At 38.0% G+C, this 19458-nt stretch overlaps 2 protein-coding genes across 7 annotated transcripts in view; one reads left to right on the top strand and one right to left on the bottom strand.

The window, feature by feature from the left end:
- The window catches only part of MOCS1 (molybdenum cofactor synthesis 1), a 76249-nt gene that overhangs the window by 16520 nt on the left and 40271 nt on the right, over positions 1-19458 (bottom strand). The gene's annotated exons all lie outside the window — the stretch shown is intronic.
- The window catches only part of DAAM2 (dishevelled associated activator of morphogenesis 2), a 265206-nt gene that overhangs the window by 210188 nt on the left and 35560 nt on the right, over positions 1-19458 (top strand). For 3 of the 6 annotated variants that reach the window (XM_058166227.1, XM_058166137.1, XM_058166318.1), the window contains 2 exons: positions 5640-5810; positions 8313-8421. In XM_058166227.1, the coding sequence (XP_058022210.1) occupies positions 5640-5810; positions 8313-8421 (280 nt within the window). Of the gene's footprint in view, positions 1-5639; positions 5811-8312; positions 15796-16055; positions 17404-19458 lie in introns of those variants that run through there. The other 3 variants (XM_058166495.1, XM_058166578.1, XM_058166409.1) reach the window with 2 other exon arrangements.

Genomic DNA, 19458 nt, shown 5'->3' with positions numbered 1-19458 from the left:
CTACATCCTTCCACCATGAGATGAAGTCTTCAGACTCTGAGTAATGTCAGGAAAACTAGCAGTCCACCCAATTGTGGTCTTGGTTAATGATGCCACTACACGGGTCCCCATCTGAACCTACCAATGCAGCAGAAATAGCCAGCTGCTCAACCCCAGTCCTGTTATATTGAGACAGGACAGAATCTTTTGCTCTCCCTGTTATTCTAGAAAATTTTGCCTCTTCTCCAGTAGGTGTGTTTTTGACATGGTTTGTCTTGTAGCACTGATCACCAGGTCAGTGGAAACATGAAAGAGGCTCTTCATTTAAAAATGAGGAAACAGAAATGTTATAAAAATAAAATAACCATTGTATTTTATCTGGTTTTAGTCAGACGTAATTTTTTTTTATCTTAAAGAAACAAGTATGCTATTTCAAGTTGTCAAACATCTGTCTTTTAGCTTTGGGCTAATGTAGTATTAACTTGAACCCTAGTGCACATAGGGCTTTACTTCCCAGACCCTTCACTTTTTGTTTGGTTTTTCTTCATTAAAAGAACCTTTCTTCTTAACTTTTTTAAAAAATATCTATTTATTTCTGGACCGCTTAGCCTATAGGGCTAAAATATATAACTGGCAAGCCAAAAGGAACAGTGAAGGACAGGAGCCAAAGTGTACAGACTCTCAAAAAGGCCTGGCTTTAGTGGGAATGTTACCTGTTGACTGAATTGAGTTTCCAAAGTAACTGGGAAGAAAGAGATCATCCTTAAACTAGAAATCTTCCTCGCCAGATTTTAAATGCCTTGGGATCCACTTTTGAGCCATAACCTGTATGTTTCTTGTTAGCACATTACAGATGGAAGTTCTCTCTCTCTCTCTCTCTCTCTCTTTACTTCTAACTACAACCTGAAATCTACATCTGAATGGACAGCATGGACAGCTTCGATAAAATTTTAACAGGGACTGATGACAAATTAATTACGAAGTTGTATGGATATCTTTTAGAGATTAAACTAGAAGAAGAACAAGTCAAGGAAACAATTACTGCTGGGGGAAGAATTTTGGGCATGGGATTGACTTAGAGACATGGCAAAAATTTTGGACACATAATTATAAGATGACAATGTCAACGGCCTATAAAGAGAATCTGTATAAGATGTTTTATAGATGGCATTTACCCCCAACAAGAATTGCTAGAATGTTCAAGGATAAATCTAAAAAATGTTGGAAATGTCATCAGTCACCTGGATCATATTACCACATGTGGTGGACATGCATAGAAGTTAAAAGATATTGGACTAAAATACACACATGGTTGGAAAAAATGATTAAAGAGCACATAGATTTTAAACCAGAAGTCTTTCTACTTGGGCTCATACCAGAAATTTATAATAGAGAAGTGAGATATTTGATGGTAAATATCATAACAGCAGCTAGAATAGTGTTTGCCAAAAATTGGAAAAGTTAGAAAATACCTTTGCAAAACGAAATAATTAGGAAAATAATGGAATGAGTAAATTGACATTTGAAATAAGAGAACAGGAAGAAAAGCAGTACTATAAGATATGGGATATATTTTATCAATGGCTAGAAGGAAAGATATGTTAGTAAAGATTGGAGAAAAATACTATTAACTGAAATATTAATATGAATGGTGTAGAAAGATAGAATTAATGATGTTACCAGATAAAATATTCGCCAGCGGATATGCATATGGAATGAGAAAAATAAAGGTTATAGCCATTGATTAATTTAAAGTTCTGGATACAAGAGGGTGACGATATAAATTTAGATAAATTAAGGATATTTGTAAATTGTGAAGGCACAAGAGATTGTAACCACCCAGCCGATACACAATATTGGGATTGAAAATGTTTTCATGTTTATGTGTCTTGTTTTAAAAGAAAATTTAAAAAAATTGTATAAAAAAATAATATCCATAGAATAAGGGGGAAAATACATTTCTTTGACACACTAAGGGCTGTGCCATGTAGTGCAGTAGCTTTATGGAGGTCAAGACCCATTTCTTATAACAAATCATATAGCATAAAATAGCATATAAAGGTTTTCTATTTAGCTGTGCCGATTCAATTTAAGGACAGTCTTTCCCATTGCTATTAGTCTTTCCAACATATTGTGCAATTTGTTTTCTGGAGTTGTATGGATTAAGATAATAGAGAGTTATTTTAATCCAAAACAGGATTTAACCATTCTGGGGAATGAAAATTGTGTTCCTGTTTCTGCTAAGTTAATTAAAAAGTATTTGCACAGCAAAGCCAATCTTTTCTGGAAGTGCTGAGTACAGATTTGCCAGCATAATGCTCTCAATAAGAGAAGAGAAGTTTAATACTAATTACTATAACATGTCCAATCATTTATCATTTATCACTCCCTAATGTCTTTTCATAGCATGCACACATCTATTGTGCTTGAAGGAGCTTATTTTGAGTTTTGGAAGAGTGCATAGCTTTTATTCCTCCTCAAATACTGAGCTGTATGCGGACCCAGGATCTGAAATCTTCTATCTCCAAGAGAATCTTTTTCTTAGATTAGTTTATTTTTTATATTTTTCTTTTCCCACCCTATTTTCAAAATATTATACCAAATCAGATTGGACAGCTTTGGTGTGATTGATTGAAGAACCCAATCAGTGCAACCCACTTTTATTTATTTAATGCACAAATTTCAGTCCATCTATGGTATAAAACATTTTTATCGGGATATTGTCAATGAGCACTGACTTCTCATCTGTACATGTGTCAAAATAGCTTTGACACAAGAACCCAATCAGTACACAACTGCTACATGAAACTATTGTCTTCATTTTGGATTTTCCAATGCATGATCTAAGACAGCTGAATTCAAGCATTCTGGGAAGTATTGTGCTTCCAATAACCATTAAATTGTAAGGACCATTAAACAGAGAATCCTCTGCAATACATACACAAACACACACATACCCATACACAACTTAAGCAAGAAGAAAGATGGGAATGCATGAACTTAAAAAAAAACAGATTATTGCAAATAATGTATTTTTCAACTGAAAGATTTTAAAAATTTTGTCATTCTTTTTCTTTATCACCTCAAATAACAGTTCTGCCATCTGGCACATTTTCCATAATTGTGTTTTCCTTCTGGTCTGAGAAGACCTCTCCCCCAATTTTTCCCCCTGAACTTCCTTTTATAATGGCATTTCTGCAGCTGCTTAATTTCATTGGCAGGGATAGCAGTGATTGAGCGCTGCTGTTCCTCTTTCTACCTCTGTTGAAACAACTTTACAAAATGAACAACTGCCTAAATTATTTGCTTTGGCAAAAAAACAAATTGACTGGAAAGTTTGGTGGTAGGAGGACTGCTGGCACTGAAGTCTGCAGGCCTATTATGTCATAAGATGAAGGAGAAAAAATTATTTATTTTAACAAAAATACATTTGTATCTCTTAGGTTACAGAGTAAAGGGGTATGTCATTCACATTACCAGGCTGTACAGTTGTGGGTCAGGGCTTGATGCCATTTCTAAAGGATTTTTATTGGGTACTGGGGAAATGAAATGATTTCAGCAAAAAATCAGGCAAAGATATAGAGCAGGGGTGTCCACCTTGGTCCCTTTAAGACTTGTGGACTTGTGGACTTGTGGACTTCAACTCCCAGAGTTCCTCAGCCAGCAAAGCTGGCTGAGGGACTCTGGGAGTTGAAGTCCACAAGTCTTAAAGGGACCAAGGTTGGAGACCCCTGATATAGAGAACAGTATGGAGATCAACCAAGAGCCATGGATGCAGAAAGACTATTATTGTATCCAGAGGTGAACAACAAGAGGGAAATTATTTTGGGATTGGCAGGGTTAACAGAAGTGCATGAACAAAAAAGAATGTAGTAGGCCCTTCAAACTACAGAACTGAATTGTAGTAGAAAGAAAAGTATTCCTAACCCCAGTGTTGATAGAACCTGCCAGTGAGTGATTTCATTATAAAAGCTGTTGAAGATCTAATAGAATTCGTAAGATTCTTAGCTTACATTGGAATATCACTAAACACATCATTTATGTAGACTCAGTGCCAGGCAGAGGTCAACATTCAAACTGTTAAAGATTTAAAGGTATATATTATCCATGAGTAATCACCCATTTAATAGCATTTCTTCAAAAAAAAACCAGTGCTGCTAAATTATTCACTGGGTAAGTAGTCATGTAAACTGTGCCTTAATTGAGGTTTCATTTTTAAGTTTTCTTCACATAACCATTGATTTATAATAACAAGAGACCTGTTTAATATTAGAAATTATGAAAACTGAAACCTGTTATTCCCTATCCAAACTCTGACAGCCTTCATTCTGTCATAGGTTTGTTCTTCCTCTCAAAGAGACAAAACAACATGGCTGTTGATGATTGTGGGTGTGAAGCATGGAGGTTAGATTTTGGATTTGAGCTTTAGGTATGGGCTATGGTTGAATTCTAAAGAGCCCATAATGGTTTTGAAAGTTTGTATCTGGAAAAGAAAAAGTTTGAAGAAAATTCAGACACCCCTTAGCCATGTTTCTTCACTGGGATTTAAAAGCAGTTCCAGAGTGGGGTGCTATCCAAGCTGCTAAATTCCTCACAAAGTTCCACTGATGATGTTAATGTAGTTGTATTTTTGTAGATTCTATCCATGCCAGAAAGAAGAAAGAGTCATGTTCACCAGTCTGTATTATTGTTCGCCAGTCTTGCCTGTCACTCCTTCCCAGTAAGATTAGCCAAGACAGTTAAGATCCTACCAGAAAGAAATATCTTAGCATTATGTCTGAAAGGACAGTTGTCAGTTTTCTATCAAGCCACTATGACCTCTTGTTTATATGGATCAATGAAGTAGGAATTAGTTTTGAGGATTTCCTTGCCAGAGAGTTCCTGGTTTGTACCAGCTGCTCACCCACTAGAAGAACATTGGAAAGTATGTGTGATAAGTCAGGATTCTCTTGCATTGTTTCATCATTTTGTGTGATTTTGGCAGAAATTAACAAAACTACTAAATCCTCATGATTGTCAAGATTTCTTCCAGGCAAATAGAAGCCCATTCTTTATGGTCTCTACACTTTTTGCCTAGTGCATAAAATATGTTCTGGATTATTTATGCGTTCTGCTAAGTCCCGGAGCTGCTCGAAAGAAGTCTAGAGGAATGCAAATTTGTCCATTTGTTTATGCTTAGCATTCAACTCTTTTCTGGAAGCTTTTCTTAATATTTGCATTTTCCTATGCAGTTTTTTCTGCATAGGGGAAATGCAGATTATAAATTCAGGCTTTTGTATAGAGTTTTACCCAATGTATAGACACCTAGGGATTAGGGAATATGTTTAAATTGCTAGTAGATCATAAAATTTAGCAAAGTATAGAGTTTGCTGAATAGGTACATTCCAGGTTTTGGTCAGTTCCAAGACTGAATATATAATAAATTAACATACCTGTAACAATTTGGATGAAACAAATTTCTCATTTATCCTTATTGATACAAAACATTTCTGGTATTTAAATTTCAAATGTGTTTCTGACATTGAAGCAAAATACAAAATGTACTTCTCCATGAAATTGAACACTTCCGTTAACAGATTGTGGTATTTTTTTTCTTAATAAACATTTGCTGCATTCTTTTCCTTCTAAATGCCAGGAGTTTTTCTTCCTTTCTTTAACAGTATGCCAAAGCACTGAAGCATTTTGGAGAGAATGAGGGAAGGATGCAGCCAGATGAATTTTTTGGCATCTTTGACACCTTCCTGCAATCCTTTACAGAAGCTAAGCAAGATCTGGAGAATATGAGGAAGAAAAAAGAAGAAGAGGAGCGCAGGGCACGCATGGAAGTCATGGTGAGGACTCAAAAGTTATAAATGTAAATAAAAAAAAAGTTAGAATTTTTAAAAAGTACTTTTTTCCCCCCAGAAAAAAATGATGACATGAAATGATATTTCCTGAATGTCTTGGGAAGTTAAAGGCAGTGTGAATAAAGGACATATTTTCTTACAGTGTAATTTTGTACATGCCAGTTCACAAGCTGGCTTGCATCACTGTTTCTCTTGGGTTCTTCTTAAACAGACAATAACCACTTAGTAATAACCTAAGAGTGGAGGTGGCGCAGTGGTTAGAGTGCAGAACTGCAGGCTACTTCAGCTGACTGCTAGCTTTAGTTCAGTAGTTCAAATCTCACCAGGTTCAAGATTGACTCAGCCTTTCATCCTTCCGACATGGGTAAGATGAGGACCCAGATTGTTGGGTGCAATATGCTGACTCTGTAAACCACTTAGAGAGGGCTGTAAAAGCACTGTAAAGTGGGATATAAGTCTAAGTGCTATTGCTATTGCTAGTTTTGCAATGCTGAAGGAGCTAAAGAATTCCTTGCCAGCCAGCATGGGAACAGATAGCAAAGCCTTCTACTCAGAAAGGAGAGGAGTTTGTTCCCAGTTCTGTGCTAGAATAAGTGATGGGGATTTTATAGGTGAGGAGAAATTGTAGATGACCAGGATGTGATGATTGTGATCTGCCATAGTATTATTGACTTGCTTGCATCAGTGGGATCTTACAGCTGCTGAAATCAGTGTAGTCAAAATAACACTCTTATACCTGCATTAGTAGGAGGAACAATTCTCTCTCTCATTGCTCTTAAATGTTGAATCCCATGGAGAATAGCCAAGAACTGAGGCATCTTTTTTCTTCAGTGAAAGCCATCCTTATGACTTTATCCTAATTAGATTTTTATCTTAGTCTTTCTTCAAGGAGACACTAATTTCTCTCTTTTTTCTCACTATTCCTTTATCTCCCCAGCATCTTACCCATGAGGTAAGTTAGAAAAAAATGATCCAGTTCAGTATGAAAGGGACTCAGTTTGGCAGCCTAATCACTTCACCTCACAGAATCTTATAAGTAGTTTCCAGAATATTTCACAAATTATTTTATGTTCAATCTAGAGTTGTCTTGCTGGCTTTAATGAAGCAATTGTTGATACAGATGTGGTCTGCAAGCTAAGTCACTTTTATCCAAGGTCTTTTTCCAGTTCCTTTTTTTTTTTTTTTTTGCGTACTTTCATTCCAGGCCCATCATTTACAAATGCCCCATGCTCTAATATAATGTTAAGAATCCGATGTTATTTACGCTTATTTGCAAAACTCACAGGGTGGCTAACAAACAGAGAAAAAGCAGTTAAAAGTTCAGTTTAGGACTATAAACCCCAGGGAGCAAGTCTGTCTTATTCCTGACCTTTGTAAGTCACTCTGGGAGTTTTTTTCAGTGGAAGAACAGATTCAAAATGCTTTACATAAATGAATAGCAGAATGTTAAAAACAGGAAAGCAAAGGGAAAAAAAGGCAAACTCCATAAAATACAAATCAAGGAAACCAATAACACAAGATATCTATCATTTTTAGATGTATTTGGCTAGCCACTGTTACAAACAGGATGCTGAACTAGGTCGTTTTTGAGCCTGATCCAAAATACTTATATTTAGCTTCTTATACAGATAGTCCTTGATTTACAACCATTCATTTAGTGACTGTTCAAAATGATAACAGCAGTGAAAATAGTGACTTATGACCATTTTCCCCCACTCATTACTGTTGTAGCATCCCAATGGTCACGTGATTAAAATTTGGTTGCTTGGCAACCAGTTTATATTTATGACTGTTGCAATGTTCTGGGGTCATATGATCACCTTTTGCGACCTTCTGAGAAACAAACTCTATGGGGAGCCATATTCACTTTAACAACCATATCACTAACTTAACAACTGCAGTGATTCACTTAACAACTGTGGCAAAAAAGGTCATGAAATTCAGCAAAACTCACTTAACAACAGAAATTTGGGGCTCAGTTGTGGTCGCAAGTCAAAGACGCCCAATGTTGTTGAAGTTTGGAATTATCCCAATAAGTCTGGGATGAAGTTGCAGCAAACAACTACTTAAGAAAGTCTTTCTAAATTATTTCCAATTAGTTTTGTTCATGGTCTTTATTTGTGCATTTTATAGCCAGTCACAATATTAAATCTGTGTATATCTGTGTATATAATTCCCTCAACACTGTCAAATTATTTACTAAATCTACACTCCTATTAATCTTCTCATTGTTCCCATCACCCATCTCCTTCCACTTATGACTGTATGACTGTAATTTTGTTGCTGGTATCCTTACTATTTATATTGATTGTTTCCTGATTGCTTATTTGTAACCTATGACTATCATTAAGTGTTGTAAGTACCTTGATGAAGGTATCTTTTCTTTTATGTACACTGAGAGCATATGCACCAAGACAAATTCCTTGTGTGTCCAATCACACTTGGCCAATAAAAAATTCTATTCTGTTCAATTTTATGTCTTAACAGCTTAAAGAACAGAGAGAGAAAGAACGGCGTCAGAAGAAAGCAAAGGCTGGTAGTATCTCAGAGGAAGGAGGAGGAGAGTTTGATGATCTTGTGTCAGCACTGAGATCAGGTGAAGTTTTTGACAAAGACTTATCCAAGCTCAAGCGCAACCGTAAGCGTTCAGGGAACCAAAATCTGGAGACAAGTCGGGAACGAGCAATAACAAAGCTCAATTATTAAATATAGGTGATGTGCAGATTACACAAAGTGCAAAACCGTAATGAACAACTGCTGCAATCAAGATGGTGAGACTGTCTAAAACCTTTCTGCAGGAAGCACATCTAGTGCCAATGGCTCCCCCCCCCCCTGATGAATTTATTCTCTTGTCTTGCTCTCTTCCATATTTACATAATCTGGAATGATGGAAAAAGTGCCTCTCTAGTGCCCATCAAACCTTTCTTTTGATTGGCTTCTCGATTCCACTACAACTTCACTTGGACCCTTTTGATGGAACAGAAAGCTCGGGGTTTTTTTGCACCAGTTACTTGGGGTGGTGGGTAGGGGAGGATCACGTGCCAAAGTTTACACTTTTTTTTTTTAATCTCCAATGCTGAGAAAATGCAAGACAGTCTCAGGATGGTTCTGAATTTTCCTGCCATTCTTGGTTTGGCCTGCCTTCAAGAGTGAATTAGTGGTATTATAGTGTTGTAGTTCTCTTCCTCCACTGGATTTCCAAAAGGCCATTGACTTTGAGAAACATAACAATGGTCCCAAGGACTGGTATTTACTGGTGCATGACAAGCAAGTGATATTGCGTCAGAGGAAGTAGCTAGAGCAGTTCTGTTTTCTGAGATGCATAAAATGTTTGGGAAACTCACTTTTTTTCCCCACTAATCACTTGAGTATTTGGAAGTGTGCTAAGTCTTTATACCAAGTTGTGAGAAAGTAGGAGGAACCATACTCTAAGAGTGATCATCATTAACCTGAACCTGATCAGTTATCATTGCTAAGCAATGTGGTAGGAAAGGGTTTGGGGCATAGCAGTATTTCCATTTGTAAAACTGCATTATTTTGAAAGCACAGTAACACAAATTATTTGAACTAATAAGATGTAGAAACTAAAAAAAAAAATACACAAATGGTTTGTCTGATAGTTGAAAAGGAGAATCCGGTCATTTATTGGAAGCTGTGACTCAACTGGGATGGACATTTTTCATTCTAACAGACTGGCCTTTTCAGCAAATGCAACCCTTCCAACAACATTTTCACAGTATTATGTAATTGTAAGGTGACTGGAACATTCAAGGATTTTTTTCCATCATAATGGAAGTGACAAAGAAAATTAAGATATATGGCAGACCCAAAAGGGATTATCCAGTATGTTTGAAAACAACTCTTGCAGTGACAATAAACAAGCGGTTTATCATGTAATAAGAAATTGTCTGCAGAACAGCCAAAGCAGAAACATGCATATGTAGAGAGCCAAATAATACTTCTCTGTTTCATTGTTCTTACATGGTTGTACATTAATAGAACTATGCAGTATACGATTTGTTTTTTTAAATCTTATGAATTGAATAGTTATTCATCAATTCTCAACTGGATCTCAGGAAAAAAAAAGATGGTGCAAGCTTGAGTGTGAGCAACATGGAGGCAAAGTTTAAGATGATGTCTGAAAAAGCTTTTCTGCAAGGGCAAAATCCATAGGATTCCAGGGATTATAAAAGATATATCCAATTGTCATGTTGATTACTTGCTTTTGTTGGTATGAAATTTTTTTTGTAGATTTAAGTTTATTCCTGTAAAGTAGAAAATTCCTTTCTCCCTCAAGCACAGATTAATAAGCCATATTTGCAAGATTCCCCTACCAACGTCGGGTTGAATGTTGGGAACCCTGAATAGAAGTGCTCAAATCTTCAAAAATAATTGTCTTATTTTTGTATATGGCTCTTTTTCAGTGCTCTGGTTCTGAATTTTCCTGTTCATAGCATTCCAGAATACAGGATGTTTTCATTACATGTATGGGAAGATAATTTGCCTTTATATAAAAAAATTCTGTCGTAGGACTGCCTCTTTTTTAAAATGTTATTTAGAGCAGTGTTTCTTAAAAGTGTGGTTGTGGCCATCCTCTCAGAAAATCAACATTCTTAATATTAAAAGCCCATCAAATTGTGAGAATTGGCAATGAATGCAAATTTTTAGTATAGTAAATGTTGATGAATATAATCTGTACAAAGGAAAGTTCATTTGGAGTCCTCCGTAATTTTACGGAGGGGTCCTTAACAGAAAAAAAAGTTGACTGAATTATAAAATGATCCTTCATCACATGGAAACTGACCTCTTTGTCTATGAAGATTCTCAGTCATCCATTTGGATCATGGTTGTCCCCAAGGTGCTTTTTCAAAAGGCATCTGGACTTTCTGGTTTTTCTTTGAAGCTGATTCACTTCTCATTCTCATCCAAGAAGCTGAAGAAGTTTCTTGGAAGTGAAGTGAAACGTCTTCAAAGAAAAACCAGAAAGTCCAGTTGCCTCTTGAAAAAGCATCTTTGGGATGACCTGTCTCTTCCTCTTTCGGAACTGAATGATTCCGCTCTAAATATTCTTGAAGATTAACAGGGTTGTACTTTTGGGATTCTTCAGGATGAACAACAAGATATTTTAAAGAAAAATGTGAATACTATATTGAGCTTCTGGCTGTTTCGTTTAGTAGAAATGTAGTATTACACTATGTCTCTTGTCTTGTCTCGTCCAAGAAAAACTAAAATGACATAGTGCAAGGCAAGCCCATTTTCCTTGCACCAAATCTCAAGATTACACCTTACTCAAAATAATAAACTTTGAGTTACATCGCTCAGTATTGCCAAATTCCTTACAGAGATTATATACCACAAATAAGATGCAATCCAGTTCAAGTTCTTCATCTGCGACGATACTCCTTTCCTTCCCATAAAATATAATCTGAGACATCTAATTGTTACTGCAGTAAGGTAAGTAAATAACATTGTTACTGCAGTAAGGAACCAGGATAAAGAGAAGGTATATTTGTGGTATATAGGTTTCAGTGAGCATGATGTTCTCAGGTGGCCATACCTGATACAGACATCTCTTAATTTAAATGATGGGCAGGTAACCCTGATGTCTGGAAGATACTTAAGAACATTGCATCAGAGTAACATTAGAAATCTCCTTCCTTTCAGCTAGAGTGACTATCAACACCAGTGGCCCCTGCAAGAACCTGAGGAGGTTGCCAATTATCAGTGAGGTACTTAGAGCAGGAAGAGGGAAATTCTGTGTCATATAAACAATGAGTATTTTTCCCCCTAGGAATAGGGCAGTCAAGGAAGTTCATTCGATAGTTTGAGAGAATCAGACATTTTATTGTTGCTCCTAGCTCTGCTATATAATGCCTGGTTTTTTAAAATTATTATTATTGCCAGTATTTCTGTCATAGGTTCCACAAGATAAAGTACTGGAGTACCTCTTCTCCTATTCCTGTAAAATCTACAGCAACCTGGATCAAAGATTTGTAGGTCTCTGTGGTTTCAATTCTGATTTTTTTTTTCAGAGCAATACCTAGCAGTCTGGTTTAGCAATAGGTTTTGTGGGGAATATCTAAAAATAATATTAAATATAATTATACAATAAGATTCATTTTGTTTGTAACCAGGGCTCACTGTATTTTGAGTCATTCCTTCACTTGGGAAATGTTAACTCCCATGAACAGTTGATGGAATTTAGTAGCAACTTCCCATGACCTCTATTTCAGATTGTCATAGATTTAAAAAAAAATATAGTTAGAGCTGAATTCCATGATCCAAAATAGAAGTTTTCAAAAAATCCCAGTTCAAACCAGGTTTTCTCAGAGGTGACATCAGAATTTATTTACCACCCTCACCCCTGGTTAAAAACGCAGCATCTCTCTGTTGTGAAGATTATTGGCTTGACTGTTGGCCAAATGCCCATGCGTTTTCTTTAACCAAATGAAGCTATTGCTGACATTTGCAAATCACATAAAGAAGTAGTAGGTTTCAATTTAGTTTGCCACCAGTTTGCACGTGCATGCGCGCAACACTTCTGTGTATGTGCAGAAGTGCCCGGGCGGGTGGGAGGAGCCTCCTGACGCCACCGCTACCAGTTCGCCCCAATCCAGGGCGAACCAATAGCAACCCACCACTGACATAAAGGTACCGTTTCGTAGGTGCTTGAGGCCTAGAACCAGCATGGACTATTGAAATTAAATAAATAAAATCAAAATAGCAACAAAAGACCAGAATCCAGTTAAATCCCTTTTTTTTTTTTAAACCGTAGGTGGTTGGACATTCTTCATCTACACACTGTGCTTTTCCTTATTGATATTCGGTAATTCATTTAAAAAAAAAATCCCCAGAAATGCTGCATTATTTGTGTTTCCAAGTTGGCAAGTGGGGTCTATAGGAGTCCACTCGAAATGCACAGATGTACCACGTACATGCCTTGAATTTGCGCATGCAGCTTGATGCAGAGACGTCCATTTCTCCATCCAGTTTTCTATCCCTCCCCCAGAAGTCAGAGAGAGGATTGAACTTTGGCTCCTGTATTGATGTAGATAACAGCTGTAACATGTTATGTTCAGTTTATTCTCTCTCAAGAAGGGAACCTAAGAATGTTCAATCTGAAAAAAAAATATTCACATAGGGCTGAGAAGGAACAACTCTTACATCAAAACATCCAGAACAAATGAGATAACTCTCGTGGTATCCTCAGCAAAAGGGTTTTTTTTTGTTTTGTTTTTTGCTTTTCCACATCTTGCGAAGTTCTCAAGCAATAATATTTCGTAGCAGTTTATCTGACCATAAGATATGACAGCAATAACTTTCTGGTTAAGAGGCCAAGCTGTGGGTTGCCACAGACCAGGGGAAAGAAAGAAAGAGTAACTTTTTAACCATTATGTTGCCTGACTTAATTGGGGCAGCCGGAAAACAAGATTAAGCATTTTGGGGAGATCCTGTTTCATGTAAATGTCTATGGAGATTTCTCAGTTATCCCGTTACTGCTTATCCCAAAGGTGCTTTTCAAAAGGCAGCTAGACTTCCTTTGCTTTTTCCTTGAAGATATTTTACTTCTCATCTAAGAAGCTTCCTCAGTTCTAACTGAATGGCAGGGAATGAAAGGAATACCTTTGGAAATGCACCTTTTGGACTCCTTCATATAAATTAGACAATTTTCACACAGTGATGCATTTATAACTCAAAGCCTAATTCTCTTTTGGAGGTTTTGTGATAGGTTGGTCCTTTTTCCTCCACAGTCTCTTGACTATTCGTGTCATCCAGCTGTATCTACAGGTAGTCCTTGACTTACAACAGTATGTTTAGTGACCATTCAAAGTTGCAACAGCGCTGAAAAATGTGACTTGTGACCATTTTCACAGTTACGACCTTTGCAGCATCCCCACGGTCATGTGATCAAAATTCAGAAACTTGGCAACTGGTTCATATTTATGACTGTTGCTGTTTCTTAAGACCACATGATCCCCTTCTGACAAGCAAAGTCAATAGGGAAGCCAGATTCACTTAACAGCCGGGTTATTAACTTACCGACTGCCGTGATTCATTTAACAATTGTGGCAAGAAGGGTCATAAAATAGGGCAAAACTCAAGAACAGAAATTTTGGGCTCAACTGTCGTAAGTCAAGGACTACCTGTACCTGCAGTCAAAGGATTAAATGTTTAACACATAAGAGAGTTAGGGTTTGTCAAAATACAAACCATGTAAAATACCTGCAATATAGGAAAATAATTACTGGAAGATGGGCTTCTAACAGAAGCGGCTCTTTTGGATCCATTGCTGAATAGCAGTGATTAGAAATAATTTACCAGTTCTGGCTAGTAAACCTTCTGTTTGTTAGATCCAACCCTGTTCATCTATTTCAATCCAATGCAGCATTTTCTTTATGTGCAACATACCAGTTCATGCAAAGCCTTCCAAGTTCTTTAAGGAATAATAAAGCAGTTTTAACTCGCCCTCACCCCAAAATGCTGCAGCAATGTGACTTAGAGGTACTTTTCATTTGTAAGAAATTTCCATGTTCTTTGGAAATATGGTCACTAGTTGCTGTGTTCAAGGCAGAGAGAAAAAGGGTGGAATGATTTCATCATGGGGGATGCTAGACTACTGCTTTATTTGGTAGCTTTGCTTTTGCTTTCCAGGTTGAAACTCAGAGGAGAGCATTTGTACAGTCCTGTTATGTACATAATGTATGCAGTCTTGTTTAATATTTTTTTAAGTTTTAATTAAAAATATTAGGAATATTTTTAAGAGAAACCTGTAAATGCTACACTTCTATTTATTTGGCCATATTTTAGTTTGCTTTGTGTGTGTGTGTGTGTGTGTGTCTGTATGTCTGTACACCATGTTGCAGCCATGACTATTGAGACTGCACCAGGGCATTATGAGCAAACTGAGTGATGTCTTGGTACTCCGTGGACATAGCAGACAAGGGCTGGGCGTGTTCACTTTTATCCTAATACCACAAATGGGCTCTGCATCTTCAGAAAGAGAAAGCTCTTTGCTCAGAACGGCTTATCTTCCACAGTATATGAAAGAGTTCCCCTCCTTTCTGATGTTGCGGATCGGGGGAGAAGGGGAGCGGGGGTAAGAGGAGATTCCGCATCAGTAGTGGGTGAGTGCGCATGCATGCACATGCAGCTCCATTTGTACACGTGGCGGACACGTGTGCCTACTGCTTGCCTATCACTTTCACGGCTCGATTCCTAATGGCTCAAGGCCCAATAATGGGTTGCGAGCCTGAAGGGTCGGGGTATGAGACCCAGAGCGATCAAATGGATTTGCCAATCAAATCCAAAGTGTGAGGTAATGTCAGTTGTGCATAAATGACACATCCAACTGGCCAGCGCCTGGGTGATGTTTAACCTCAGAGGCTAATTGGGGAGGAGTGAGCAAGATTGCAATCCCCTTCCCCTATCATTTTTCTACCTTTTCTAGAAACATCTTCAAAATATGCAATTTTTGTCTCCGTCCTCTCAGCCACGTTCTAGGCAAGAAGGTAAGATGAGATCAAAGCCTTGAGGAGGATTCTTCTCCTAGTGAATGATTTGGCTTACCTGATAGTTCACGTTCCAAAGTGGTTAGGAGGTACCATTCTCCTCTATGAGCACAGAAATAAGTGGAAGAATCCCAGCCTTTTATATGTTAACTAATCTGCCTTAAGCAATCTTAAACATCTGTCCCCATCCACAACCAGTAAAGGGCTTCTTATTCTTTGTGTGGATATCAAGTCACACTCTTCTAATGCTGTGGTGTCTCCTCATTTGCTGGTCAACTTAATTCTGTACCTGAATTAAATGTACAAACCTTGTAGCATCCTTTTTATCTGCACCTTTTATAAGAATATAATGTAACACTAAAAAGAAAAAAAAAAGATGTCGACCCTGTTTATTTCAATGAGTTATTTCGTTAGTGGAGCCAAATATATTTAAGCAATAAACTCTAATAATATTCACTAAACTTGTTTACTCTTTGGTTTTTCATTTCACAGCAGTATCATTCCATCCACGATGGATTGACACTTTCTGTTAATGCAGTAGTCTCCAAAATGTATTGGGGAGGTTGGGGATGAGAAAAGCTTAAGGCAGGCATGTTCAAAGTCTGGCCTGGAGGCCAATTGCGGCCTGTGTTTAAATTTTGAGCAGCCCACAGTCTCTTCTCCCTGCTGGCTCAGCTGTTACTCATCCCCACCATACGGCATTTTTCCCTTCACCCCACAGCGGTTCCCGCAGCTGCACCCTGCTCTGCAAAACAACTCAGCCATATTTTTCAGCAGAAGATGGCAGTAGACCTGAGTCAGCACTCTCGCCGCGGGACCCTTGTGAGCTTCTGTGCCCATTTCTAAAATGGCGACTGTAACTAAAAAAAGGAAAGTTGACAGTGAGGGCCGCCACTTCCTGGACAAGTGGAAAGTGCAGTTAAGTTATTTGTTTAGTCTTTCATAAAATAGTTCATTTGCATTTAATGTTAATGGCTCAAAGAATGTCAGGCTGAATGGTTGGCCCCCACACATTTTCACCTCACCAAATCTGGCCCTCCTTGCAAAAAGTTTGGACACCCCTGGCTTAAGGAATAAGTATCTCCAATCAGGATTGTGTTTTGAAAGAGCAACTTTCAGATAATGGAATTCCCCAAATGGGAATATCCATAGTATGTCTACTTATTGGAGAAAATGGTACCAACATTTTAAAACTCGCTGTTGTCTCCAAAGTTTAATGACGACAAAAGTCACTATGCCCACTCAGTCCCAAAAAGGTTGCTGTGCCATCTCTACATTTCCAAGCCACACAGGAATCATGTGAATGTTCTAGCATCTAGCAGGAATGTCTGGAACTCCCAGCTCCATTTATCTTCACAATAACTCAGTGAAATAAATAAGATTAGACTGAAAAATAGCAACCTTGGGCCAGCCACCCAGTATGTTTCATACTTGAATTGGATATGGACTGAATGCAACATGCTAGGCACACATTGTTATTCTCACAGATAAAAAAAAACAGCATTCACTATCAATATATGATATTGTAATCAAAACTAAATAAGACAAATGAAGCAAAATTACTCAATTTTATATCCTTTGAACCAATTAAGGAAGATCTGAGTTCCCTTAGGGTGGAATTCTAATCTGTTTGGGACATTTTGACAACATGCCCAACTTGGAAAAGGTTCACTGGGTTAACATTTTGTTTATGAAAGAGGGTTAGGAGAGTGACAAAACAAGATTCCACAGTTTAAACAAGATAGCAGGGCCTGGCTTCTTGGATTGTTTCCAACCTTGTTACCAGCAGTGAAAATGGAAGGCACCTCTGTTTTCATCTGTGTAAGGAAATAATGTGTTGCATATGTTTGTATGCACTCACAAATACTTTCTCCCTAGAGATTAACCACAGAGGCCTGTTGCAAATAAAGCCCTAGGTATGGGGTTCCTGAGGTTCGGGGCCCAGAGGAAATCTTCCCTTCCAGATTTTATTGGCTAGGCGGATGCCCCTGCTGTAAAGCACTATGAATCGGTATGTAAGTCTAAATACTATTGCTATTGCTACTGCTTCCTTATGCCTGATGAGAAAAATTATCTTATTAAACTCCTGGGTGTGTGTGTGGGGGGGAAAGGTCCTGCTTCTTCTACCTCAGCTAGGGCTCTTTCATCCCCTTTAGAGAACTCTGGGCTGATGTCATTTGCTTTAGGAAAGCAAATGCCTTTCCCTCAAGAGTTAAGCTTTAGTAATCCCTGCTTCTGCAGCCAAGCCATGGTTCTGAAGAGAAATATTATGAGCTATATCTGTGTGTGGCATTGACTGCTGGTGGAAATCGGCATTGGAAAGAAAATTGGAGGGTATCCTTCACAGACTCTAAGTAATAAACAGTTGAGTAGAGGTGATAACTCTATCTACCCACAAAGTCTCATGTCTCCTATTGTGGCTGGCAATTCAGGAGACACTCCATATTTTGTCCAAATTTAATTCCACTTGTGGTTGGTGGAAAAGGCAAAATGTTGCCAAAGGCTCCATGCTTTTGGGTTCACAGAGAATTCATGCAAAGCTCAGTTATTCTTATTGGCAGAAAAGGCCAGAGCCAGGGAAAGCATGCTAATGTTCTAGTTTGGTGTGGCGGGTGAAGTCAGCAGAAGAAAGATTGAATTTTAAAAAAAAAACTGGTTGAATCAGATGTATAGCTGTGAAAATAAAAATTCCAGGAGGGAAAAAAAAACACCCATGTTTAATTCCAGCAAGATGGAATGACTCTGGATTTGGAAGATAACTGACGTCCCTGGATGGGATCATAAACCCTGTGCAGAAGAGTGCTACATAGTCTGAGTGTCCCCCAAGCCAGCTGCTGTCAGCATTCCAACTGATAAACCCCCCAACTCCAAGTAAAAACTCTGAAACACTAAACTCCAGAAGGCACTACCTTGAGCATTTTATCGGACTACTATTTTGCCAACTCTACTTCTAACCAGTTAGCCTCTTAATACAATTCAACATGCTTTTGTCCTCTTTAAAGCCTCATCTCTCTCGGAACCAAATATAGCTCATCATATTTATCTTCAGAACCATGGCTTGGCTGCAGAAGCAGAGATTGATTACTAAAGCTTAACTCTTGAGGGAAAGGCATTTGCTGTCTTAAAGCAAATGACATCAGCCCAGAGTTCTCTAAAGGAGATGAAAGCTACTGAGATAGAAGAAGCAGAAGCTTCCCCCCCACCCCCAGGAGTTTAATAAGATAATATTTCTCAACAGGCATAAGGAAGCAGTAGCAATAGTATTTAGATTTACATACTGATTCATAGTGCTTTACAGCAGGGGTTCCCAATCCCCGGTCCATAGATCGACAGCAGTCTGCGGCATGCCAGCAGTCAGACCACGCAAACAAGCAAAGCCCCATTTATGGAATGCAGGTAGCATGCAAGCCCACGCTTCCTCTGGTCCATGGAAAAAGCTTTCTCCGTGGAACTGGTTCCTGGTACCCAAAAGGTTGGGTGCCACTGCTTTACAGCCCTCTCTAAGTGGTTTACAGAGTCAGGATATTGCTCCCAATAATCTGGGTCCTCATTTTACCGACCTCAGAATGATGGAAGGCAGAGTCAACCTTGAGCTGGTCAGAATCGAATTCCTGAGAGCCACCATGGCTCCTACTAGCTTTGAATCAATACTAGAAGAAAGAACCATCTATACCTTCTTTAAAAAAATCTTCCATTAACTATCCTAGCAATCCAACAGCAAAACTAACATCAGTCTAAAATAGTTTCCATCTCATGGTTTTATTAGAAAACCTTGGAATTTTAACCGTGATCATTTGTTCTGGGACACAAGGAGGTGGCCTTCCTTTTGTTGTTCCTCCTCTGATATATTGCAATAGCTAACAGGAACATAGAATGACAGAGTTGGAAGAGCCCTTGAAGGTCTTCTATACATATAAATACATTCCCAGGTAATTCACATAGACATAAACAAAGTCAAATTATAGATTTTGTGATATTACAATTTTGATTTCACTGAAAAGATTTTTAGGCCATTATTCTTAATATAATTAATGAAATACAGGTTTATCAATGGTTTCCCCATTTCCTAAAATACACTAACATGCTTCCTGTTTCAATGTTTTCTAAAACAAGTGTTCAAAAAG

The sequence above is a fragment of the Ahaetulla prasina genome, chromosome 1 (assembly GCF_028640845.1).
Source record: "Ahaetulla prasina isolate Xishuangbanna chromosome 1, ASM2864084v1, whole genome shotgun sequence".
Taxonomy (NCBI): Eukaryota; Metazoa; Chordata; class Lepidosauria; order Squamata; family Colubridae; genus Ahaetulla; species Ahaetulla prasina.
This window is presented reverse-complemented; position numbering and strand designations above follow the sequence as displayed.